General features: G+C 39.3%; 1 protein-coding gene across 1 annotated transcript; it reads left to right on the top strand.

Annotated features, from left to right (window-relative positions):
* Positions 1–476: 476 nt before the first annotated feature.
* Positions 477–27990, top strand: LOC121377630 (zinc finger protein 91-like). The gene is made up of 6 exons (XM_041505699.1): positions 477–562; positions 5657–5696; positions 10680–10767; positions 16728–16890; positions 20320–20566; positions 23672–27990. The coding sequence occupies exons 2-6, from the start codon at positions 5681–5683 to the stop codon at positions 27502–27504; spliced, it is 4347 nt and encodes a 1448-aa protein (XP_041361633.1). The 5' UTR covers positions 477–562; positions 5657–5680; the 3' UTR covers positions 27505–27990.

Below are 27990 nucleotides of genomic sequence, written 5' to 3'. Positions count from 1 at the left end.
TAAAATTAGCTCCACTGGTTATTTACTATTACCTGTGGATCTAACAGCAGCCCGTTGGTATAGCCATAATATCAGTTTATACTAGTATACAATCCAGTTTATTACTGCACTTTTCTCCCAGTTTTTTCAATGTTGAAATAAACCAACAAGTTCGCCTATTGCATAAATAGTCTCGCCCGATATTTTTAGAATTTGTATGCTCCCGAATAACGCTATAACATGCGAAGTGTAACTGGTCGATATTTAAATTGTTATTTATAGATGAAATGTCACCTGGACATGGAAGTCCACGCAATGCTGTTAGATCTACTGGTAGACCAGTAGAGCTAATTTTAATCAGATTGCTGACAACTGTATTTATAACATGTTAACAGTATCACATTTGAACATTTAATTGGTATCGGAGAACCTAAAGGCTAAAAATAATAATTTGGGATTGCACTGAAACTACGCATGCGTATTGGGTTATTCAAGATTGATGGTGGACAACGGAAGAATTTTGATAATCATGATGAAATAATTTTGATTCAAAGGTGTTTGTGTAAACACTGCTATACAATAGGTATACTGTAGGTTATTAACTAATACATTAACGTTCTTACTAGGAAACATTAGTTTTGCCACACCAGCTTAAATGACTGATTTACAGTTAGTAATTTGATCGACTCGCTGTTGTGTAGCCACGCCAATCCGTAGCCGCCATGTTTTTCATTCCATTCGTTCGGTGCGTGTCTATTAAAAATATATTTTGATTTTTAAAAGCGGAACGAAAAGTAAATCTGATTTAATTTTAGAACCAAACTAGTTTTAGTTTGATAACCAAAGAAATGCGTGGACGTTTGGCAGATATGCCCTGCGAACGTGACAAATGTATATTGTGTTTGTCTAGAGCACATCCACATTTCATGGAAGCTGGGGGGTCAGCCATTTCGTCCTCATGTCCAATTTCAGTTTGCACTGCGTAGGAAGCGGAGGGGGGGTGGGGACAGGGGCATGTGTCCCCCCCCCCCCCCCCCCCCCACTTTTCAGATATTTTCTTTATAATAGTGTAGATATAAAAGTGTCCCACCCACACGTTTTGGCACCTTAAGTTCTTACGCCACTGGTTTGGCCTTACTATATTTTTTTTTAAACTTTTATTTTAAAGTAGCATGCACGTAACTTTTTGGACTGTCTTGTTGATGTCAACTGAAAGAACTTGAATGTGTAACCCCTTGCAGATTGGTTGAAAACTATCCTCCAGGAAAAATATGACTTTTCTAATATCTGGGTATAGGCCTACATAAATACATTTATCCTATAACTTACCCATGATATCCATGTCATAAACCCATGTGATAATTTACTTTAATAACCCGGTTAATAATGGTATGCAAATTTGCAAGGTCTCTAGGTAATGTATTGCTGTGGATGGTTCATTTGCTTACAAGCCAACAAGACCCGTGTACCTGAGCGTAACATTATCAAAGATTTGTTTAAAATGCGTGATGTCAAACTAATCTGTGCTAATCGTGATGACGTCATATTATCGATGGTTGTGACTTCAGTACTGTGATTTACTAAAAAAAACTTAATTAAAATGTTATTTTAGAAGTGTTATAGAATAAATAGAATTGACTACTCGTGTTTTTTAATATGTAAAATATCAACCTCGTCTAGTTAATATTTTCCATATTAAAAAACACTCGTGACGAATCCTCTATTTAAACTACTGTACATCCTTGAATAAAGACCTGTGTCGATTAGAGGCTGGATCTCAGTGTTACGAAATAATGGCTTGCTGCTAATGGAAAAATGTAGCGGATTTCCTCTGTTGACTATGAATCAGAATTACCAAATGTTTGACATCCAATAGCCAATGATTAATTAATCATTGTGCTCTAGTGGTGTTGTTAAACAAATCAAACCAAATCTTCCATGTTTTTGCGTAATTTCTTGTGGGATTCCATGCTTGTGTGATCTGTAAATCTGTGAAAAATCGCTCGGAAAGGTACACGGATCATGCATGGTTCGCGGATAGCAAGGAAACACAGACATGGGGGGACTCATTATTTCAATAATTCACACTTACGGATCCATGGAAAACATACATATGGAAATGTAACTTAAGGTTGTTAATATTCTTGCATCCTTTGGTTGCTGTGGGCGGGACATAGCCCAGTAGTATAGCACTCGCTTGATTCGAGGTCGATTTGGGATCTATCCCCGTCGGTCAGCCCATTGGACTATTTCTCGTTCCAGCTAGTGCACCACAACTGGTATATCAAAGGCTGTGGTATATACTATCCTGTCTGTGGGATGGTGCATATAAAAGATCCCTTGCTACTAATGGAAAAAATGTAGCGGGTTTCCTCTCTATAACTGTATCAAAATTACCATATGTTTGACATCCAATAGCCAATGATTAATAAATCAATGTGCTCTAATGGTGTCATTAAACAAAACAAATTTCTTCCATTGGCTGCTGAATTAAACGTGAAGATTAATCAGAACATCAGTTGGTTTTAAAGTGACAGTTTGTTTTGTTTAACAACACCACTAGAGCACATTGATTTATTAATCTTCAGTTGTTGGATGTCAAACATTTGGTAATGTTTTTTTTTTTTTATTACCATTTTTATTGACATGATATACACACATAGATGTATACAGTACATATGATAAAAAGATCCACATGAAAAAAAACAAAAAACGAAGTAGCTAAGGAGATACTTAACTAAGATCAAATATATGTGACTGACAATCAGACATACATGTATGAAAAATTCAAAAGGAGACTAAGGAAAAAGCCGCTGCTTTTGTAACATAATAGTACTCAGTCAACTCTTTTTGGATCCATTTCAAACTGGGTACATATGCATTAAAATGACTTAAATATTACGTGTTTTGTAACGAGTACAGTGGCATTAATGGGATCATTATTTCTAGTTTTAAAGCCAAAAATTACATTTTCTTTATTAAATTTAATATTGCTACATGTGTACCCGTTTTTACATTAATCCAGTTCTGAATATCATTCCAAATTGAGTTGACTAAAGTGCATTCCCAAAATAAATGGGTAATTGTACCAAGTTCTAAAATACAAAAATTACACTTTGGACAAGAAATATAACCAATTTTATATAAGAAGGTATTAACAGGAAGTATATTATGAATTATTTTAAACTGAAACCAGCACAATTCACTACTATCAGTACAGCATAAAGGAATTATATTTATTGTTTTCCTATCAGAATCTGAAAAAGTACAATTAAAAATGTTTTCCCATTTTAAATTGTATGCCGATTTTGAGAATGATGAATTTAGTAAAGTATTATAGTAATGTTTACTTCCTCTAACTGTTATATTTAACTTTCTAATATTATATGGTAATATAGGAAATGGCAGTTTATTTTTCAGTTTGACTTTACACAATTTAAAATATTGTTTTACCACATTAATTACACCTTGATAGTTAAAAAATTAGTATTGATATTAAAAACTAGTTTAAATTCATTATAAGTTAAAAATTTACCTCTTTCGTTAACTAAATCATTAATAAGTTTTATCCCTCCCTCAAACCAATCTCTATAGAATATTGAATTTCCATTTATTTTCCTATTTCTTCAGAGTCAAAATCCATTATATTAGCTAAACATTTATACTCATAAATAGTCAATCCCTTCCATTTAGAGTCGGTGATAACTAATCTTCTAATCCAAGCAATTTTTTGTGCTTTAATAAATTCTTTGACTATTGTAACTTTAATACCACCATCTTTCATATTTTTTGACATTTGAATACGCTTAATTTTATCAGGTTTCCCATTCCATATGAAAGAAAAAAATTGTCTCTGTAGTAGTTGAATATCGTCATCTGGTGGATTAGGAAGGGTTGAAATTAGATGATTTAATTTTGGTAAAATAAGACTCTTTAATATTATATTTCTCCCTAATGGTGTTAAAGTTCTACTAGACCAAATTTTTAACAAATTCTTTATTGAGTTAAATTTATTCTTATAATTAATCTGTACCATATTTTCTAAGTCAATATCAAATTTTATTCCTAATAAATCAAACGTGTGTGTCCAATCAAATTTCCATTCTTTACATAATTTGTATCTACTCCTCTTATTAGAACCTATCCATATTAACTTAGTTTTCTCCACATTAACTTTAAGGACCGAAAATCTCACATAAATCTCCAATGCATTTAAAACTCCATAGAGGCTTTTTTCTGTTCCTTCTAAAATTACTGTTGTGTCGTCTGCAAATTGAGTTAATAAAAATTCTATATTTCCAATTGTTAAACCTTTTATATTATTTTTAGTTTTTAGCATCCTATTAAGAATCTCACCACAAATGAGAAATATATATGGAGATATCGGACAAGGTATTATTACATGCATTCCCAAGGGAAATAAGCCTAAACAATTTTTAAAAAATTGGAAATAGCCTGTCCATGTACTCATTGCAGGGCTCAACCTTAGACATGACAGCACATACCATGGTGCACTGGCTGGAATGAGAAATAGCCTGTCGATGTACTCATTGCAGGGCTCGACCTTAGACATGACAGCACATACCATGTCGATGTACTCATTGCAGGGCTCCACCTTAGTAGTAGCCCAAGGTGTTTTGGCTACCAATTTTTTGCTCGGGCTACCAGATGTTTAAACCCAGTATAGTCTACCGGTCTACTAGATTTTTTTTGCACATCCAGTTACTCCACAATCAACAAGATGCTTAAACATGTAAAACTCCAACCTAAAACAACATGTTTAAATAAATAAAAAATTTTTTTTTTTTTTTAATTTTAAATTATTAAAATTATGGGGCTACCAATTTTTACTGAGGGCTACCAGATTTTATAACCTGGTAGACTGGTGGGCTACCACTGAAAAAAGTTACGGTCAAGGCCTGCATTGTGCTATTTCTTGTTCCAGCCAGTGCACCACTACTGGTGTATCAAAGGCTGTGGTATGCACTGTCCTGTTTGTTGGGATGGTGAGAACATCAAATCAGAGAATGGGTCCACCGATGAGGTTTGATCCTGCGACCAAAGACACCTCAAGCCAGTGCTCTACCCACTGAGCTAGACGCTGCCCCAAGTTGCCTTTGATCTTATTTTGACCGGCCCCGGTGGCATCGTGGTTAGGCCATCGGTCAACAGGCTGGTAGGTACTGGGTTCAGATCCCAGTCGAGGCATGGGATTTTTAATCCAGATACCGACTCCAAACCCTGAGTGAGTGCTCCGCAAGGCTCAATGGGTAGGTGTAAACCACTTGCACCGACCAGTGATCCATAACTGGTTCAACAAAGGCCATGGTTTGTGCTACCCTGCCTGTGGGAAGCACAAATAAAAGATTCCTTGCTGCTAATCAGAAAGAGTAGCCCATGAAGTGGCGACAGCGGGTTTCCCCTCAAGATCTGTGTGGTCCTTAACCATATGTTTGACGCCATATAACCGTAAATAAAATGTGTTGGGTGTGTCATTAATAAAACATTTCTTTCTTTCTTTGATCTTATTAAATTTCATTTGATTTGTGTTGTCGTCATCCTGGAAACATGAACCATGAGAGAAGTGGTGATTGTGTGTACATAATGTGGTACGTATCAGTAACAATCGATGTATCATTTAAAAAATGTCACAGATTTTTTATTTTATTTTTTTCAGATTCTGGAGAGATCCACTTAGACAATGGATGAACTTGAAGGTAAATTGAAACACACGTACCTGATAAATACTAGTTTGTACAAAAGGGTGGAGACAACCCTAAAAAGTTTCACAAAAAGCTGATTATTGCATTGCAAATTGAGCTACAACTGCATCAGTTATTTACTTTTAATATTATTTGTACTAAATTGCCATCGTCAGACTTAGAAATTAAAAAAAAAAATTGAGGTCTATGGATAGCATTTTTTATTTAATCATTATAATTTAATTATACATGAACACTGACCTGTATTAATGACATACATGTAGTGCAGTTTGTAAATTACATGACATTCTCAGTCCTTGTTTTTTGAAAATTATAGGTGAGTGGAAAATCACACACCTCATTATGCTAAGGCGAGTAAAAAATCACTCTCCAAAATACGTAATATTAGGCAGTGTAGCTCCGATTGGATTTTGACTGGTACGTCTACAAAAATGTCTATTAAACCAGTATTTCCCGATTTGTTCAACAAAGAGAAATACCATTTTAACGATTGCATGGAAGCCACTGCCATGTTTTTAATTTTTTATTATTTTAATAAAAGAACCTTCCTATCAGCTAAATGAGCTATGAAAACTGTTGATTTTTGTAAACAGTGGAAATAAATATACCCATCTATTTTATGTGCCCGTTTGTTGAGTGTAACGTGTGCTGTTTTTCACACTCGTCGGATTGAAATTATGTGTGCCTTATGAACGCAATCGCACCCGCGCACCTTAAAAGGCAAGGTCTGCATTCTTTGAAGAACTGCGTGCCACTAATTCCAATCACATTGGTGAGATCAGGGATTTATCAGGGATTTTTTGGCCAGGCTTCCATGTCTGATAGGATTGGGATTATTAATGCAAGTAAATCATACTTTATATATGTTTTTCAGGCTATTGAATGATGCAGTCCATCACTGTTAAATTAATTTATTGTGACAGACATATATTAAGTATATATATATATATATATATATGTATTTATTGTGACAGACATATATTAAGTATATATATATATATATATATATATATATATATATATATATATATATATATATATATATATATATATATATATATATATATATATATGTAAGTATATTATTGTAACAGACATATATTAAGTATATATATATATATATATATATATATGTATTTATTGTGACAGACATATTAAGTATATATATATATATGTATTGGGAATGTTTAGCATAGACATTGGGGACTTTCAATGCCACTTTCTTTTGGGAGGGGACTTGTCTTCAGAACATTTCTTGCTCCAGCCAGTGCACCATGACTGGTACATCAAAGGCCGTGGTATGTGCTTTCCTGTCTATGGGATGGTGCATATAAAAGATCCCTTGCTGCTAATCGAAAAGAGTTGCCCATGAAGTGGCGACAGTGGGTTTGCTCTCTCAATATCTGTGTGGTCCTAAACCACATATCCGACGCCATATAACCGTAAATAAAATGTGTTGAGTGTGTTGTTAAATAAAAACATTTCCTTCATTTATCTTCGGAACCTACAGAATGGCTGGATTAATCCTCGGACATTGATGTGACAAAAATTGCTGAATGCAGCCTTGTGATAAACATATTCTGGCCTGTGAAATGTGGGTTTGCCTGCAGTTGACTGAATTCACAGAGTTGTTAGCAATATGCCACTGGTATATCAATGGTCGTGGTATGTGTTGTCCTACGGCTGACTGAGAAAATTAAATATTACAGATCCGTTGCTGTGATTCTGTGGTACCCTACAGCAGGTTTCTTCTCCAAAGACCCAAGTGTTGATTATTAGTCTGCCACCGGTCCAACCGGAGGGGACAATACGTTTTGTATTCATCTGTGTTGTATGTCTGCCCATTACTCTTTGGCTATAGCTGGTTTCTTCTCTCGAAAGTCCAAGTCTGTCCATCCATCTGTCTTTCACACATATAGTTTTCTGGATCTTTGGGTTTTTTGTTCTTGTAATAACACAAGATACTAAGCTAAAATTTGTTTTATTATCCATATAGTTCAAGATATTCAGGGAAATAGAACCAGTATGACCCACGTGTGTCATAATGATTTCACGTGTACCACGAATGACATCATTTTGTGAAATGACGTCATAACTTAATGTGGCTTCCTCAATGTAAACGCTTATCAAAATGACGTCATTTCTGAAAATGACGTTGTTTCGTAGTCTCTTTTTAGTTACGTTTGAAACGTTTTGACATGATCCTAGCTTGTTATTCTTGAAAATAATATTTGGGATAATGTGGATAATAAAGAAATTATTAAACTCTCATCTGAATTGTACTGATTTTACAAAACATGTGTCAGGATTCATGTATTACCCTCGCTCTTACTCGGGTAATACAAAAAACCTGACACTTGTTTCGTAAAATCAGTGCGACACACAAGCTTGTATAATAATCTCTATGTATAGCCCTTGAAATCAGTGCGACACACAAGCTTGTATAATAATCTCTATGTATAGCCCGTGAAATCAGTGCGACACACAAGCTTGTATAATAATCTCTATGTATAGCCCTTGAAATCAGTGCGACACACAAGCTTGTATAATAATCTCTATGTATAGCCCTTGAAATCAGTGCGACACACAAGCTTGTATAATAATCTCCATGTATAGCCCTTGAAATCAGTGCGACACACAAGCTTGTATAATAATCTCCATGTATAGCCCTTGAAATCAGTGCGACACACAAGCTTGTATAATAATCTCCATGTATAGCCCTTGAAATCAGTGCGACACACAAGCTTGTATAATAATCTCCATGTATAGCCCTTGAAATCAGTGCGACACACAAGCTTGTATAATAATCTCCATGTATAGCCCTTGAAATCAATACGACACACAAGCTTGTATAATAATCTCCATGTATAGTGCGACACACAAGCTTGTATAATAATCTCCATGTATAGCCCTTGAAATCAGTGCGACACACAAGCTTGTATAATAATCTCCATGTATAGCCCTTGAAATCAGTACGACACACAAGCTTGTATAATAATCTCCATGTATAGCCCTTGAAATCAGTGCGACACACAAGCTTGTATAATAATCTCCATGTATAGCCCTTGAAATCAGTGCGACACACAAGCTTGTATAATAATCTCCATGTATAGCCCTTGAAATCAGTGCGACACACAAGCTTGTATAATAATCTCCATGTATAGCCCTTGAAATCAGTGCGACACACAAGCTTGTATAATAATCTCCATGTATAGCCCTTGAAATCAGTACGACACACAAGCTTGTATAATAATCTCCATGTATAGCCCTTGAAATCAGTACGACACACAAGCTTGTATAATAATCTCCATGTATAGCCCTTGAAATCAGTACGACACACAAGCTTGTATAATAATCTCCATGTATTAGCCCTTGAAATCAGTACGACACACAAGCTTGTATAATAATCTCCATGTATAGCCCTTGAAATCAGTACGACACACAAGCTTGTATAATAATCTCCATGTATAGCCCTTGAAATCAGTACGACACACAAGCTTGTATAATAATCTCCATGTATAGCCCTTGAAATCAATACGACACACAAGCTTGTATAATAATCTCCATGTATAGTGCGACACACAAGCTTGTATAATAATCTCCATGTATAGCCCTTGAAATCAGTGCGACACACAAGCTTGTATAATAATCTCCATGTATAGCCCTTGAAATCAGTGCGACACACAAGCTTGTATAATAATCTCCATGTATAGCCCTTGAAATCGGTGCGACACACAAGCTTGTATAATAATCTCCATGTATAGCCCTTGAAATCGGTGCGACACACAAGCTTGTATAATAATCTCCATGTATAGCCCTTGAAATCGGTGCGACACACAAGCTTGTATAATAATCTCCATGTATAGCCCTTGAAATCAGTGCGACACACAAGCTTGTATAATAATCTCCATGTATAGCCCTTGAAATCGGTGCGACACACAAGCTTGTATAATAATCTCCATGTATAGCCCTTGAAATTTTTGGGCCTGATGTGGGACATACATTGCTTGTGCAGTATTTAGAGCTGGGCTGTATTGAAATTTCAGGTGTGGTATTGGTATTTTGGGGATAATTAATTTATCTTGGTTTCGATATGGACACAATACCGATATCAAGCAGTATTTTCGGTATACTCTGCTTTAAATGCATGCACAAGTTAACGCTAACCGCAAAATAAAATGTATCTATTGTACCTATATAACTGTTTGGCAGTAATGCTAATTAATATTCATGAATAAATGTTGTTATCCTGTTTTTCGGTTGATTCTGAGGAACAAGACTATGACTGTTTCTCTTCTTTAGCTTCATCAGACATATTGTTAGTGCTTTACTAAATGATGGGGGAAAACATTTCAATATCGACATTTCGGTATTTTAAGATTTGCTTGGTACAATAAATCAGTATTGATATGCAGAGCTTCTAGATTATAGTAGCCCCACTCCCTTGGCTAGTGATATTCAATGTTGGGCTAGTAAATAACTACAACTGCCATGCCCGACGGTTAGTGAATTATTAATTTTTTTTTTTTTTTTTTTTTTTTTTTTTTTTTAATAAATGTTGTAGTTAAGTCTATTTTGAAAATATGAATATATTGACCCCACTCCAACCCCTAATGTTAGTGTTTTTAAGCTCTGTCTCCCCCTTTAGGTGACATGTCCGATTATTACTTTATTTAGATTTTATTGTTTATGTTATCCATTTCCATACATTCAAAGTGTTTTTGGTGATCCTGGTGTTTTTAATATCACAAAATTTGTCATATTTTTTAAAACACGCGTGTGCCTGAGAAGTAACAGTTGTAGTCTATTTTCAGAGGGTATTTCACTATTTCAAAGTCACGAACTTATGTTTCACTCAATTATAACTTTATCCAAATGTGTCACAGGTTTGTAGATTAACTAAACTTAGTTTGCATTTTCATGGGCTGAAACAAGGGTATGTTCCTTTAAACAGACGTTCTTTGTTATTTGTTGCAGGCTGTGATGTGTGTGGGGGTGACCACATCACGGAGGAATGTCCGGAGCTGGGTCTGGCGGTCAGCAGAGAGAGTCCACTACAGACAAAGTGAGCAGCTCTTAGAACTCTTGGAAATTAAATTTGACATTAATTCATTACGGAATTGAAAAAACAATGTACTCATTCATTGTGAGTTGGTTCGGGTTCGGGTACACTATTTACATGCTCACTAGAGCTTCGAGCATGTCTGTCTCGGGGCCGATCTCTGGATAGCCAGAAATCTGCTCCGGGACAGAGTTGTGAGTTGGTTGTATTTTTGAATATGAGGCAAAATGTAGCCCAGTGGTAAACAGGTGTTCAAAAATTTTCAAAAAAATTACTTGCCACAGGGCAAGTGCCAATCAGATATTCACTTGCCCTATATATTTTTCCACTTGCCCATACTTCTTAATGTAACCAATTGTGTTACTCCTATTTAATTTAAAGGCATATTGTCACAGACCACTGACCTATTTACTGGTCTAACAAAGTATTACCTGAAATTTTTTTATTTGATTTGTCCCTAAATGTACTTTATTCAACCATGTTCATACCACCATACTCCATTTATTAATGATATTTTGTAAAAATAATTGAATTATGGCAATGGTCCATAATTCAAAAACTAAAATTGCCGAGAGGGTTGACATGGATTTCACTCCATCATGGTTCAGTTACGGTGATGCGATAGCTAGATTTGGTTTGTAACAATTAATGTAATTTTTATTTATTATCCATTTTTAGAGAAATACGGTCCTTAAATCCGTGACAGTATGCCTTTAATAGTGTAATAATCTTGAAAGTAATTGGTTTAATTGCACAGAGAAAAGTCTCTCGCAAACAGCTCATAGTAAACATCAGCTCTGTTACTTTTCAAATGTTTTTAAATAGTGCAGGCTTGGTAAACAACAGCCGGGAGGGGGTGTACATCGATTGCAGCCTTGTATTTGTAACTTATTGAGCTTAATTTATTTGTTAAAAACTATTAATAAAGCAGAAGAAAAAAAAGTTCATGTATACTTAGAGGGCATCGCACCATCACGATTATGACGTAGGGCTAATGAAATATAACTTTACCGTACCCGTTCATTTTACACGGATGTAGATTTACATTTGTAAAGTACTGAAAAAAACATTAAGTATGTTCTGCTACAAGGTTTATTATATCTAAACTAAAATGTCTTGCAACTTTTATAAGAATACAGTTCATAATATTTAGGCTCTGTTCAAGTGAACCCGGAAATTATAAACTTGTTTTACGCCCCCGTTCATTTGCAAAGAGCAGATTCCAGAACCACGTTAACGTCCAATTTAATTTGAATATGACAATTTTAAACTGTATCCCACCTCATTTACCATGTTTGCAAAGATAACATTATGATTGCACACACAAGGTATGTATACTTATTTTTATCTAAGCTGTAAAGCGTATTGGATGTTATTTCTAAGTTTGAAGATCATCAAACCGATTACTTGTATGAATTCATTCGAACGTTCAGTGGCGGAAATTACCGATCTTAGCCGATAGTAAAAGGGGAATAACTCTAAAGTTGTTATCGAACTTTTCAACACATTGTTTTCCATTTTGGTGTGTCAACACATTGACAAGAATTCCGATCATTCCAGCATTTAGGGTTAGGGTTAGTTCTCCTTATAGAGCTATGTAAATGCTCGCACAATCGGAACTCTTTCCAAAGGTTTTACCGAGATTTGTAACAAAATTTAGAAAAGGTTTTAGGTGTTACATTAGTCACTTGTCATCGGGCATATGCAGTTAACATAATTACTTGACCGGCATGAAAATTCCACTTGGCACGGGCGTCGGGCGATGGGATTTTTGAACCCCTGAGTAAAGCGCTCACTTTATGGGATCGATCCCCGCTGGTGGGCCCATGGAACTATTTCTCGTTCCAGCCAGTGTTCCACGACTGGTATATCAAAGGCGTAGTATGTGCTATCCTGTCTATGGGATGCTGCATATCAAAGATCCCTTGCTACTAATGGAAAAATATGGCGGGTTTCTTCTCTAAGACATTGAGCTCTAGTGGTGTCGTTAAACAAAATATTTTTTTTTACATTCCTGAATTATGTCAGTGTAATGACAGTTCTTAGGACAATCAGTAATGTTGTTTTTTTCCCCAGAAAAACAGTTGAACTTAGAAGAGGGATAATAACCCTGTCGTGTTACCAGTAAAAGTCAATTTGCGACTGTAAAAGTTAAAAAGACCGATAACCCTGTCGTGTTACCCCCTGCTTGTAGTGGGGCTAATGATGTACCAAAGGACTAACCGACAATCCACCAGTAGAAATGTTCACTTGTTTGATATTTAACCTTGTAGACTACTGGATTAATTTTTGACAAAAACCACATTGAGTGGGTACAACAAGTTTATAATTTTTACTGACATATGTTCACTTAAATGTTTTATAAATATATAAAATAATGTTCATATATGAATCGGTAAGTATTATTTTTGTGGGTTTTTGTAATTTTTATGATATTTTAGATCAGTTAATGATGATTAAAATTAGGCAAAAAATCGAAAAAGACACGTTTACTTACAGGCATTTGTGGTCAGCTGTCTGGTATAATTGTATTTATTATTCCCAATAGCAGTGGTTTTCTGACCAGAATTTTTAAAACCCCCCCAAAAACCAACGATTTATATTGTAATATTTAGTGATTTTCGTTGTTGGTAAAACGATCAAATTTATTATATCGATTCTTGAACATGACCGTGACATGCCACCATTGTCAAGCGAAAATACTTGCCGAAAACCACTTTTTTGCACTCAAAATTCCAAGCTATTTTCCACTGAAAAACAACAAACAAAAGCTAGCAGGCTGTAAACTAAACTGTTTCCTGTTGAGAAAAAATGTTTCCGGTGAATGTCGTGGGAAATATGAATTCGGGTATGCACTGTGTACAGTGTACAGTATGTCGGGTGAGATATGAATTGGGGAATGCACTGTGTACAGTGTACAGTATGTCGGGCGAGATATGAATTGGGGAATGCACTGTGTACAGTGTACAGTATGTCGGGCGAGATATGAATTGGGGAATGCCCTGTGTACAGTGTACAGTATGTCGGGCGAGATATGAATTGGAGAATGCCCTGTGTACAGTGTACAGTATCTCGGGCGAGATATGAATTGGGGAATGGACTGTGTACAGTGTACAGTATGTCGGGCGAGATATGAATTGGGGAATGCACTGTGTACAGTGTACAGTATGTCGGGCGAGATATGAATTGGGGAATGCCCTGTGTACAGTGTACAGTTTGTCGGGCGAGATATGAATTGGGGAATGCCCTGTGTACAGTGTACAGTTTGTCGGGCGAGATATGAATTGGGGAATGCCCTGTGTACAGTGTACAGTATGTCGGGCGAGATATGAATTGGGGAATGCCCTGTGTACAGTGTACAGTATGTTGGGCGAGATGTGAATTGGAGAATGCACTGTGTACAGTGTACAGTATGTCGGGCGAGATATGAATTGGGGAGTGTACAGTATGTCGGGCGAGATATGAATTGGAGAATGCCCTGTGTACAGTGTACAGTATGTCGGGCGAGATATGAATTGGGGAATGCCCTGTGTACAGTGTACAGTTTGTCGGGCGAGATATGAATTGGAGAATGCACTGTGTACAATGTACAGTACGTCAGGCGAGATATGAATTGGGGAATGCACTGTGTACAGTGTACAGTACGTCGGGCGAGATATGAATTGGGGAATGCACTGTGTACAGTGTACAGTACGTCGGGCGAGATATGAATTGGGGAATGCCCTGTGTACAGTGTACAGTACGTCGGGCGAGATATGAATTGGGGAATGCACTGTGTACAGTGTACAGTACGTTGGGCGAGATATGAATTGGGGAATGCCCTGTGTACAGTGTACAGTTTGTCAGGCGAGATATGAATTGGGGAATGCACTGTGTACAGTGTACAGTTTGTCGGGCGAGATATGAATTGGGGAATGCCCTGTGTACAGTGTACAGTTTGTCGGGCGAGATATGAATTGGGGAATGCCCTGTGTACAGTGTACAGTATGTCGGGCGAGATATGAATTGGGGAGTGTACAGTGTACAGTATGTCGGGCGAGATATGAATTGGAGAATGCACTGTGTACAATGTACAGTATGTCGGGCGAGATATGAATTGGGGAATGCACTGTGTACAGTATGTCGGGCGAGATATGAATTGGGGAATGCCCTGTGTACAGTGTACAGTATGTCGGGCGAGATATGAATTGGGGAATGCACTGTGTACAGTGTACAGTATGTCGGGCGAGATATGAATTGGAGAATGCCCTGTGTACAGTGTACAGTATGTCTGGCGAGATATGAATAGGGGAATGCCCTCTGTACAGTGTACAGTATGTCGGGCGAGATATGAATTGGGGAGTGTACAGTATGTCGGGCGAGATATGAATTGGAGAAAGCACTGTGTACAATGTACAGTATGTCGGGCGAGATATGAATTGGAGAATGCACTGTGTACAATGTACAGTATGTCGGGCGAGATATGAATTGGGGAATGCACTGTGTACAGTATGTCGGGCGAGATATGAATTGGGGAATGCCCTGTGTACAGTGTACAGTATGTCGGGCGAGATATGAATTGGGGAATGCCCTGTGTACAGTATGTCAGGCGAGATATGAATTGGGGAATGTACAGTGTACAGTATGTTGGGCGAGATATGAATTGGAGAATGCATGGTGTACAGTGTACAGTATGTCGGGCGAGATATGAATTGGGGAGTGTACAATGTACAGTATGTCGGGCTAGATATGAATTGGGGAATGCACTGTGTACAGTCTACAGTATGTTGGGCGAGATATGAATTGGGGAATGCCCTGTGTACAGTGTACAGTATCTCGGGCAAGATATGAATTGGGGAATGCACTGTGTACAATGTACAGTATGTCGGGCGAGATATGAATTGGAGAATGCCCTGTGTACAGTGTACAGTATGTCAGGCGAGATATGAATTGGGGAATGCCCTGTGTACAGTATGTCAGGCGAGATATGAATTGGGGAATGCCCTGTGTACAGTGTACAGTATGTCGGGCGAGATATGAATTGGGGAATGCACTGTGTACAGTGTACAGTATGTCGGGCGAGATATGAATTGGAGAATGCACTGTGTACAGTGTACAGTATGTCGGGCGAGATATGAATTGGGGAATGCACTGTGTACAGTGTACAGTATGTCGGGTGAGATATGAATTGGAGAATGCACTGTGTACAGTGTACAGTATCTCGGGCGAGATATCTCGCCTGCAGTAGTGAGAAGGTTAAAGAGGTCTTCTGAGAATAGTACAGAACTGTACAGAGATTATATGAGTCATAGAAATCCCACGGCTAGTGATACTCAATGTTGGGCTAGTAAATAATTAATACTGCCATGCCCGACGGCTAGTGAATTTTTTGGGTCAAATATTCTAGCTAAGTCTATTTTGTAAATATGAACATCCTGCCCCAACCCCCCAGTGTTTTTAAACTCTATCTCCCTCTTTAGGTGACATATCCGATTATTACTCTTATTTAGTAAAATTGTATTAACTTAAAGTAAAGTAGGGCTAGTGCATTTTTAATCGTGGCTAGTAATTTTGTTTAAATTACTGATCCCAGTTCTAGTGGATTTTATAAAAATTCTAGAAGCCCTGGTCATTTTCCAGTCCTTCACAAGTTTATTTGTTATTTTCCAGTCCTTCACAAGTTTATTTGTTATTTTCCAGTCCTTCACAAGTTTATTTGTTATTTTCCAGTCCTTCACAAGTTTATTTGTTATTTTCCAGTCCTTCACAAGTTTATTTGTTATTTTCCAGTCCTTCACAAGTTTATTTGTTATTTTCCAGTCCTTCACAAGTTTATTTGTTATTTTCCAGTCCTTCACAAGTTTATTTGTTATTTTTGGCTAAATGTGTTTGTCTTAGTAGTAGTACATACTGACTAAACTGAACTCCAAGAGAGAGGATATCTGTTTGCTGATAGTTTATGTCAATGTTAAACTTTATTCCAGAGCTCGTCTGACACTTCCTCAGGGTCTTGACGTCGTTACCGATGGCGACGGAAACACCACCGTGGTTGCCCTGCAGCCGTTTGCCGCGAAGACGCAGTTCGGGCCGTTCGAGGCAAGGAAGACGACATTCAGTATTGACGCCGACCACGTGTTTGTACTGAAGGTAAACTGTGAGACCAATCTAATTAAAATTGTTATTTATAGATTTATAGAGTCCACGCAATGCTGTTAGATCTACTGGTAGACCAGTAGAGCTAATTTTAATCAGATTGATTGTGAGAGATATGTATAACCTGGCACGATTTGGTCAGCTAGTACTACCAGACATGTCAACCTTTAGCCAAGAGAAAGCAGGAGGTGTGTGTTGAAAAAGCAGGAGATTTTGTCAAAAAGCAGGAGATTTTTTAAATTCACACAGTTTAACCCAAAATCGCAAGATTTAAAAAAACCCATTATTACAATAAGTTATATGAATACTTTATAATGTCATATATACTTCTTAACCTTAGATCTTGGCATTAAAAAAAAAAAATATTATTAAAACTTCTTCTTTTTTTTTTTTTTAAATATTATTATGATTTAATATATATTTAAAAAAATATATATATATTTATCCAAAAATGTTAAGAACATGAACAAGAAATAATTTTTTTAATTAGTACATTTACGGTATTACACTTACAGCCTTACAGGTTGCGTTACATTATCATTTGTGGTTAGTGTACCTAAGTACCAAAGACAAATTTATATAAATCTTATAAATTAATATTCACTTTTTACTATAATGAGGAACGGTGGCGTGGTACTTGTTTAAAATCTTTATAATGATGCAATAAACATTGTATTTTCATTAATCATAAGTAAAACCTCATTACGGACATCGTGTGAAATATACCGGAATTATACCCATTTCTGTGAGTAACTTTATGTCAAAGTCAAACACAACATTTTTTAATTGTACAAGAATTATTTCTTGAAGTGTACCCTTATAACCAACATTTTACCGCACAAACATACAAAATTAACTGACACAAGTTTGTTTATACAGCTAATTGGTCTTTTCGTTGTCTTGCTGTGACAAGTGATTTTAACATGCATGTGTATCGCTGTCAACTCGGGAGTCTGGCAGTTCAGATTCGTCATAGTTGCATTATCATTATGTAATCCAGTGGGAAGACATTTTACAATTCAGAGGTGTTATTAGAACTAAATTGGATAGTTTTTTTTTTTATATGGCAACACTGAATGTCAATACACAGCCTGTTGAATTAGCGACACACGCTTCGTAGCCATTACGATGACAACAAACATTATAATAACACGTCATTTTATAAACTCCATGTTCTTTTTTAACAATATAAATAGGCTATCCCACAATTCTCACTTCGGCAAAGGTTAAACAGTCGGGACAATTCGGCCTGTTACATTCTCGGAAACCGAAAGTAGTCGACATTTTCCGAATGAGAAAAAAAAGGCAGAGTTACTTCCCTTCTGTTATTTTGACAAAAGAGGATCGATTTTTTTTTTTATGCTTACAAAAATGTCATTTAACAGGAGAAACAGTCTCCCGCACAGGTGAAAGGAGATTTGATCGGAATCCGGGAGGGTTGACAGGTCTGAGTACTACAGTAGCCTATTTCAGTCGTTTCTCTTAATGACATGCTCTATGTACAACATAAATCTGTTTTAGCCTTTTGTTTTAATGACATGCTCTATTGTAAAATAGGTTAGAATTTGTTACGTCAGTACTACACTAGGCTTTCGTTTTCAGTAGGTGGCAGCAGGATCCACCAAATATTGCAATCTACCAAATACTAATGATCATTCAGGCCTGGAAATAATTTTGTTTAGTGGTTCCTGTCAAAATGACCTATGTCAATCAAATAGAGCCTGTCAAAAATGAAACTGAGCGTTTCAACCAAATGTTGAAATAATGTTACTCAGTGCTAGATTATGATAGCTCCACTCCCATGGCTAGTAATATATTCAATGTTGGGCTAGTAAATAACTACTATTGCAATGACCGACGGCTAGTGATTTTTTTTTTTCATGAAATGTTGCAGTTAAGTTATTTTGTTCAGTCTTGGTGGCGTCGTGGTTAGGCCATCGGTCTACAGGCTGGTAGGTACTGGGTTCGGATCCCAGTCAAGGCATGGGATTTTTAATCCAGATACCGACTACAAACCCTGAGTGAGTGCTCCGCATGGCTCAGTGGGTAGGTGTAAACCACTTGCACCGACCAGTGATCCATAACTGGTTCAACAAAGGCCATGGTTTGTGCTATCCTGTCTGTGGGAAGTGCAAATAAAAGATCCCTTGCTGTCTGTCGTAAAAGAGTAGCCTGTGTGGCAACAGCGGGTTTCCTCTAAAAAAAAAACAGTGTCAGAATGACCATATGTTTGACGTCCAATAGCCGATGATAAGATAAAAAATCAATGTGCTCTATTGGCGTCGTTAAATAAAACAAACTTTACTTTAAGTTATTTTGTAAATATGAATACCCTGCCCCCACCTCAACACCCAATGTTAGTGTTTTTAAGCTCTGTCTCCCTCTTTATGTGACATCTGATTATTACTATTATTTAGTAAAATTGTATTAATTTAATGTAGGGCTGGTGACTTTTTAATCGTGGCTAGTATATTCTTAAAATCACTGATCCCATGGCTAGTGGATTTAATACAAATTCTAGAAGCCCTGTGTTGCTATTGTCCTTTATTAATCATGTGCTATTACATTAAACCAGTAGAACTACTTTTCATGATGTAATGAAACCCATCTGAACATTTCACCCATGGGTCAAATTGAGCCCAATGTAAAAAGTATGATTTTGATCGTTGTGGATTGAGATCAAAAGTCGTGTGTTGTATTCTGTTACTATTAAATATAAAACGGTAATAAAACCAGCAAATAACAACTACAATCGATTGTGATATTTTAAATCACACGGCCTGTATTTTCAGCCCTGGACTTGTTAATGCAGTTGGGGCGGGACGTAGCTCAGTGGTACAGCACTCGCTTGATGCACCATCGGTCTGGGATCGATCCCCTTGGTGGACCCATTTGGACATTTCTCGTTCCAACCAGTGCACCACGACCATGGTGTGTGTTATCCTGTCTGTGCATATAAAAGATCCCTTGCTGCTAATCAAAAAGAGTAGCCCATGAAGTGGTGACAGTGGGCTTCCTCTCAATATCTGTGTGGTCCTTAACCATATGTCCGATGCCATATAGCCGTCAATAAAATGTGTTGAGTGCGTTGTTTAATAAAACATGTCTTTCTTTCAATATCTGTGTGGTCCTTAACCATATGTCCGACACCATATAACCGTAAATAAAATGTGTTGAGTGCGTTATTTAATAAAACATGTCTTTCTTTCAATATCTGTGTGGTCCTTAACCATATGTCCGACGCCATATAACCGTAAATAAAATGTGTTGAGTGCGTTGTTTAATAAAACATGTCTTTCTTTCAATATCTGTGTGGTCCTTAACCATATGTCCGACGCCATATAACCGTAAATAAAATGTGTTGAGTGCATCGTTAAATAAAACATTTCCTTCCTGTTGATGCGATTGATCGTTTGTTGCCAGGTTTTCACGAAGGACGGGGGCACCGTGTGTTACGACACGACAGATGAGAACTTCTGTAACTGGTTGTGTCTGGTCCGGACCGCTGAGACAGCCAGTGATCAGAACCTCATCGCGTACACGCTCGGCGTGAACATCTTCTACAACACCACGCGAGACATCCCCGCGGGCCAGCAGCTCCGAGTGTGGTATGCGCCGGCCTACGCCAGGAAACTCGGCAAGTCACCAACACCAGACGGAGTCACCACCAGTGAGTGTTTCAGGCTTCTGAAATTACGAGAACGGTTCTTTCGTTCACGCGTTGCTCACACAAATCTAATTTTGCGTAACCTTTTTCTGTTCATTTTTTTGCAAAAATTTTTTATCACAATTTACACCAGATGGAGTGACAACAAGTGAGTGTTTAGGCCTGATTTCGCGTCCGTGGCTCAGATATAGAAGTCGAGATAACATCAGCTGTTAATCGCTCCTCTGATGCACGGTCGGTCTGAGATCGATACCCGTCAGTGGCCTAGTGGGATATTTCCCGTTCCAGCCAGTGCACTATGACTGGTATATCAAAGGTCATGGTATGTGCTATCCTGTCTGTGGGATGGTGCATATAAAAGATCCTTTGCTACTATAGAATGCAATACAATACAATACAATCTTTATTGTAACCATTGTATGAGTACACTGGTTAAGGGTACAGATGCCCGTTTAATAAAAGAAAGACTTATTAGTTATAACAGTAAAGAACAGATTTAACGGAAAACTATAGCAGGTTTCCTCTTTAAAACTATATGTCAAAATTACCAAAATTAATGTTTGATATCTGATAGCCGATGATTAATAAATCAATGTGCTCTAGTGGTGTTAAAACAAATTTTAATGTTAACTGTTATGCTAGGAAGACTGCATGATTATTATCGGTTGTTAGGAGTAATTGGGTACGACCTGTTGGGTCTCGTCGTAACAACAGTTTTCATCTGTCAGTTGTAGGTTCATTGCTGAGTTTTTTAATGTCGCTTGCGATAAATCGAAACAAAAAGGGTCCAAAAAAGTATTCACAATTTGAATCTTATGCGCAGAGTTGTTTGATTTAAATCAGTGCAAAAAAATCATGCATTTTGATTTTTATTATGTTTCATTTGATTTTTATGATTATTGCATTTATTTTTATTGATTATTTTGTAAACATGTGATTTATCAATTAACTTGCAGTACAAAAAATGAAATGTTATTTAAAATCAATTGTTACTTACGCTAGATAACTATTTTAACATATATTTATAATTGAATTGCAATTAGATTTCAACACCATGTAGTCTAACAAGTCATACTGATCAGTGACAATTCCCCCAAATCTATGGTTGGGATGATCCTGGGAGATCAACACAATAGAAGGTGTCAAGTGAAGCCACTCTGCTTCAATGTGGTAAATTGGATGAATTTGGGGATGCTCAAGAGTCAGATCTAACAGATGTGACTTGAAGTCACTGACTTCACATGTCAAATCACCTTATATAGCCATCCTGGCTAAACACCAAGTACTTAAACATTAACTCAATAATCCCCAAAATGCATTTTGTTGCCTCATTTCTAGATGTTCGAGGTATTTCCTTTCAGAATGCAGTGAAGCTTCCAAATCGTGTATTTAATAGGGAGCAAGTATTCAATTCAGAAGCTCCAAATTAAAGTAAAAAAAAAAAAAATCAAATAAATCCGATTTAAATAAAAAAAAATCCGATTTTTTTTATTTATTTTTTAAATCATTATGTTTTTTCAACCCAGCTTATGCGTAAGCGATTGTTGGTGTCTTCATAAAATCTTAACCGAGAAATGATACAGTGGCAGTGTATTGACACCCTACAATTGATATCACTCTTCCTATCCAATTGGAAATCCCTTTTTTCATTCCTAAATTGTATTAGGGGCTGGGATTTAACTCAGTCGGTTGAGTGCTCGCCTGAGGTGCTTGCGTTGCAGTATTGAACCACCTCGGTGGATCCATTCAACTAATTAGCTTTTTTCTTATTCCAATCAGTGCACCACAACTGGTCAAAGGCTGTGGTGTGTACTTTTTCCTGTCTGTGGGAAGTGCATATAAAAGATACCTTGCTTCTAATGGAAAAATGTAGTGGGTTTTCTCTGATGACTATGAATGAAAACGTGTGCAAGAATTGATTGCTCTTGTTGGCCTGATCCATTATTTCCTCCACATTCCAACCAGTGCCTCACAACTTTAAACATGTTTTCTTGTAAGGAAAGTTGATTTATCATGTTAGGCTAAGTTTTAAAATAACAATTCAATTTACTAAAAGAAAGCAGGAAGTTGTTTTTGTAAATGGATTTGGTACTGTACATCATTGAAATGACACAATTTAAAAAACAAAATGAAAAATGTAGAAAAAAGCTTTGTTCAAACTAGGGTACAGTGTTTAACACTGTAAACTGAACTGATGTAATTAGTTTAATGCTTAATACCTGTTACTTACACTCTGCATGCACTGATTAAATCATCATTGTTCTGGAGGTATGAAACAAACATTCCTTTCCTTTCCATCTTTTTAATTTGACCTTTAATAACTGCTGCTTATCCTATAACTTACCCCATGATATCCATGTCATAAACCCATGTGATAAGTTAGTGTATTAACCCAGTGTATTAACCCGGTTAATAATCATATGCACATTTGCAAGGTCTCTAGGTAATGTGTTGCCTTGGATGGGTCATTTGCTTACAAGCTAACAAGACCTGTGTACGTAATGTTTTCAAAGATTTATTTAAAATGCTTGACATGAAACTAATTTGTGCTAATCGAGATGACATCATATCACCGATGGTGGGGACTTTAGTACTGTGATTGACTAAAACTTGAATTAAAATGTTATTTTAGAAGTGTTATAGGATAAATAGAATTTGCTACTCGTGTTTTTGAATATGTAAAATATCAACCTCGTCTAGTTAATCGGTATTTGTCGAGGCTCTCGGTTGATATTTTACATATTAAAAAACATTCGAGACGAATCCTCTACTTACACTTAACGTGGACAAGTTAAATCATGATGGGGCTAGCTCTGGGGAAGTAGGACATGTGGGCAAATTATCTGTTAAATCTTTAAAAAAAATTGAAATCCAGTTATATTTTCCAACAATATGTACAGATTAAATCATTACGCAGGGAACATACACAAGTTTCAGAGATCGCTACACAATTTTAAAACATTAAACAGTAGTTGCTAATACATTTTTAATTGATTAGAAATATTGCTAATCAAGATTTTGAAAACAAAATGTTCTCTGTTATGTTGTATTGAGCAAACATTCCTTTCCTTGGCATATTTTCAACTATAGCTTGCTTGTATTTTTCAGTCATGCTGGGGGAGATGCTTATCTTCCAGGAGGATGACACTCTGTCTCAGATCGACCAGATCGCCACGGAAACCATCAACTCTGCTAGAGGCGACGCCACCCAGTCCGAGACCTACCCCGAGAATACATCATCAGCTACAATTGGTGGCAGCAGCAGCAGCAGCGGTGTGATCGTCAAACACGAGGCTGTGTTCCAGTGTATGCAGTGTGGCTCCACGTTCCAAAGTCAGTCGGACTACGTTCGGCATCTCCGCGAACACCTGATGCCGTCACGAGACAAGCCGACCACGAGGAGCTCTACGTACAAGTGCAAGACGTGCCAGGTGGGCTTCAACACATACAGCAACTACAACCGCCACATGAAGAAGCACGACGGAAACCGCATCCAGTGTCCTATCTGCAAGCACAACACGTACCGGGCCGATCTCTTCACGACCCATTACGTCGGGAAGCACAAACAGACCTACGAGGAAGCGAAGAGGATTCTGTCGGAACACAGCTTCAACAAGACTTCAAAACAGGCCAGCGAGGATGCTGAGACCACTGGGCAGGAAGATGGACAGACGGAGAATGTTGTCACTCCCCGTCGTAAAAGAGGTCGGCCCAGAAGGAAACCGATAAAAGTGGAATTGAGTGATGATGAGGCAGTAGGTGAAGTAGGGGAGGTGAGCGACGCTGGTGCTGATGATGATGATGATGGTGATGATGATGATGATGATGATAAGAGTGATGAGGTGGATAGTAAGAAAGCAAAGCTTCTGCTGAATTACATGTGTGTCAAGTGCGGGAAGAGTTTCGACAGTTACACTGGTCTGCAGATCCACAAGTCTGAGCACGTGATAAAGACGGAAGTGAAGATGGAATCGGTGTCTCCAGTACGGGTACAGCCGCGTCGCTCTCTCAAAGGCCGGCGGATCACGGGTAAGCTGGCGGAGTCTGACGATGAGACCCCGCAGCGTGAGAGCGTTCACGTGGATACGACACCACCTGCTGCCACTTCACCATGGAAGAAAGCTGGCCGAGGCAGACCGAGGAAGAACGTCCAGGCAGCTGAGGGTAGAGAAGATGATGCAGATGTCTCACAGAGGACCAAAGAGTCTATGGGAAGAAGTCCGAGTGTAGTGCCGGAGAGCAGAAGAGGAGAGTCAGAATTTCAGAGTCCAGAAAGTGGCCAAGAATCATCGGAAGCTGCTCTGGAGAAGGAAGTGGTTCACGTTCTGATTGGGTTGGGTGAAGGACACGCAGCGAACGCCGGGAACACGGAGCTGGTGAACGAAACTGACGGATCAAAGAGTGAAGAAGAAACGCCGACTGGAACGATGGTGAAAACAGAACAGTCTGAATCGGTGGCAGGAGACGCAGAACAGACTGAGCTCCCGGACGCGTCTTGCTCGGATGCAGAAGAACACGACGGGCGGTCTGAGGATGAGGATTTCGTCCCGGAGCCCGAACCAACGAGGATGACCGTCGTGCGGAGGCGTCGCGGGAGACCACCGGGCTCATTCAGGAAGCGGCCCGTCGACTGGGAGATTCTCGACCTAGAGAAACGCACCAGAGTGGAGGAAACAGCAGGAGGGAAAGTGTACGGCTGCGGGGTATGTGGCAAGAAGTTTGAGCAGCAGAGTTACCTTCGGCTTCACCTTCCGAGACACACCTCCAAGTTCAAGTGCAAATACTGCGGAAGGTCTTTCGCTCGGAAGGAATCGTTTCAGAAACACGACTGCAGGGCAAAGAATATAGAGATTGTGAGCCACGACAGAGACGGGAAGAAGGTTTTCACGTGTGGGGAGTGCAAGAAGAGTTTCAACACGTGGGAGTCAGCTCGTCAACACACGCTGCAGCACACAGGTTCCTTCACCTGCCACCTGTGTCAGCGGGTGTTCTCTCGCAGACACCTGCTTCTTGACCACATATGTCACTCGGAGAATGGGAAAAACAAGGACCTCTTTCAGTGTGAGATCTGCCAACAGGAATTCAGGACGTTGAGGTATTTGTACCGCCACATGGCTATGCATACAGACATCTTCAAATGTGATTCCTGTAGTAAGACCTTTTCTAGAAAGGACTCCCTCCAGAGACATCTGTTGAAGTGTAACCCCGAAATGGCTTCCGAGCAAAATATCTTTCCTTGTACCATTTGTAAAAAAGTGTTCTCCACCAAACTGGGATTGGAGAACCATCAGATAAATTGTGCCAAGTACGTCTGTGAGACTTGCCGACTGGCGTTTTTCACCGAGGAGAATCTTGATCAACACAAGTGCATGGGGAAGGTGCTACACGATGACGCGAGCATACACTACGCGTGCACGGAGTGCGGAAAGAGCTTCGCGAGCATCAACTACCTTCGCCGCCACGAGATGAACCACAACAGCAGCTACATGTGCGACATCTGCCAGCGGTCCTTCGCCCAGCAGGACCAGTACGCAGTCCACCACAAGCTGTGCTGGGCCAAGCAGGAGATCAACAACATCTCGTTCGTCGAGTGCGACATTTGCAAAGAGCACTTCGAAGACGCCAAAGAATATCGAGACCACTACCAGTCGCACACCCACCCGCACAAGTGCAACAAGTGCGGGAAGCGGTTCATCAAGATCGGGACGCTGGCGATGCACGTGTGCAGCACGTCGAGGGACGAGGACCAGACGGTGGCGTGCATGCAGTGCAACAAGCTCTTCAAGAACCAGAAGGCGATGGAGAAGCACCAGGTGAAGCACGGCGAGCCCACCGAGGAGTGCGACTACTGCAAGAAGAAATTCCACAAGCTACAGGACCACATCTGCCACATGCCGGACGGCACCATCGTCAGGGTAGTCGTCAAGAAGAACCGACTGCTCATCAAGGAGAATCTCGTCTGCCACGAGTGCGGCCGGTCGTTTGTCAGCGTCAGCAACCTCAACAAGCACATCCTTATCCACGGGGAGAGGCAGAATGAGTGCGACATCTGTGGGAAGAAGTTCCACTACGCGAACTACCTGCGCGAACACAAGAAGATGGTGCACATGAAGGCCTACCGTCTGCAGTGCAGCGAGTGCGGGAAGGTCCTCTTCTCGAAGACGGGACTCGTCGCTCACATGCGGCAGTTCCACGACAGCGAGATCAAGCTGTTCCAGTGCCCCGAGTGCCCGAAGACGTTCCGCCAGAAGGGCAACCTGAAGACGCACATGTTCTCGCATACGAAAGTCAAGGGTTTCACGTGCGAGTTCTGCAGGAAGATGTTCAAATACCCTGACCAGTACAACCGGCACAAGCTGGAGCACACAATGACCAACAAGATCGAGTGTGCGCTGTGCGACAAGAAGTTCTGCCGCGAGTACCAGCACCGCAAGCACGTGGAGCTGCACCACAGCGGCATCGTCTACATCTGCGACATCTGCCACGAGCGCTGCTCCCACCGCCACACCATCATCCGGCACTACAAGCGCAAGCACCCAGACGTCGCCTACCTGTTCGACGAGAACCCCACGTACACGGACTCGCTGCAGAAGGCCGTCAACTCGATGGACGAGCAGCCGCAGCAGGCGGTGAGCGTCAAGCTGGAGACGATGATCGCCACCGACGAGAACGGGATCGAGCGGGAGTACACCATTCACACGGACAGAGAGGAGAGTTACCTGCCCCAGGTGGCGGCCCGGGCACTGCAGAATCTGTCGAACGGCGTGATACAGACGGAGATGGAAGACGGGACGACGATGAGCACGATTACAGGACCAAACGGAGAGCAGACGGTCGTCATTCTACAGATAGTGAACTCAGACGGAACCAACATAGAGGAGGCGACCATTGAAGAGGTCCCGACGATGATCGAAGAGACGGAGGTCGTCACAGAAAATTAGTCATGGAAGGAGTTTGGGGTGGGGTGGGAGGGGAGGAGGCAGTGTTAGCAGACTGTCGCCATTCTATAAATTGTCAACTCTTGACTCAGAGAAGAGGAGATCCAGACCACAACTGATCAAAGAAAACTAATTGGTCAAATAGTTGGGTGTGGTGAGGTAGGATAGACACTACGTGCGTGTGTGTGTGTGTGTGTGTGTGTGTGTGTGTGTGTGTGTGTGTGTGTGTGTCTGTCTGTCTGTCTGTCTGTCTGTCGGTGTGCCGGTGCCGTAACACCAGGAACTGTGGTATGAAGGAGGAGTACATGTTTTTTTTTAAATGCTTGAAATGTCCACTACGTGCAATGACGATCTATAAATGAATTAAGTTGTCATTCAGTAATGCTCAGTTTAAGTAGGTATGAAATGTATGCATGTGTTGTAATCTGTTAAACACGTGGGTCCAAAGGATGCAGGCGCGGATGCAGGATTTCTGAAAGGGGGTGGGTG

Source organism: Gigantopelta aegis, chromosome 7 (genome assembly GCF_016097555.1).
Source record: "Gigantopelta aegis isolate Gae_Host chromosome 7, Gae_host_genome, whole genome shotgun sequence".
In the NCBI taxonomy this organism is placed as follows: domain Eukaryota; kingdom Metazoa; phylum Mollusca; class Gastropoda; order Neomphalida; family Peltospiridae; genus Gigantopelta; species Gigantopelta aegis.
Note: the sequence above shows the minus strand (reverse complement) of the source record. Positions and strands in the feature narration are given on the sequence as shown.

Coding starts and splice junctions, on each gene's coding strand:
- LOC121377630 (XM_041505699.1), top strand. Junction 16,891..20,319: donor ACCACGTGTTTGTACTGAAG/GTAAACTGTGAG, acceptor GTTTGTTGCCAG/GTTTTCACGAAGGACGGGGG. Junction 20,567..23,671: donor ACCAGACGGAGTCACCACCA/GTGAGTGTTTCA, acceptor TGTATTTTTCAG/TCATGCTGGGGGAGATGCTT.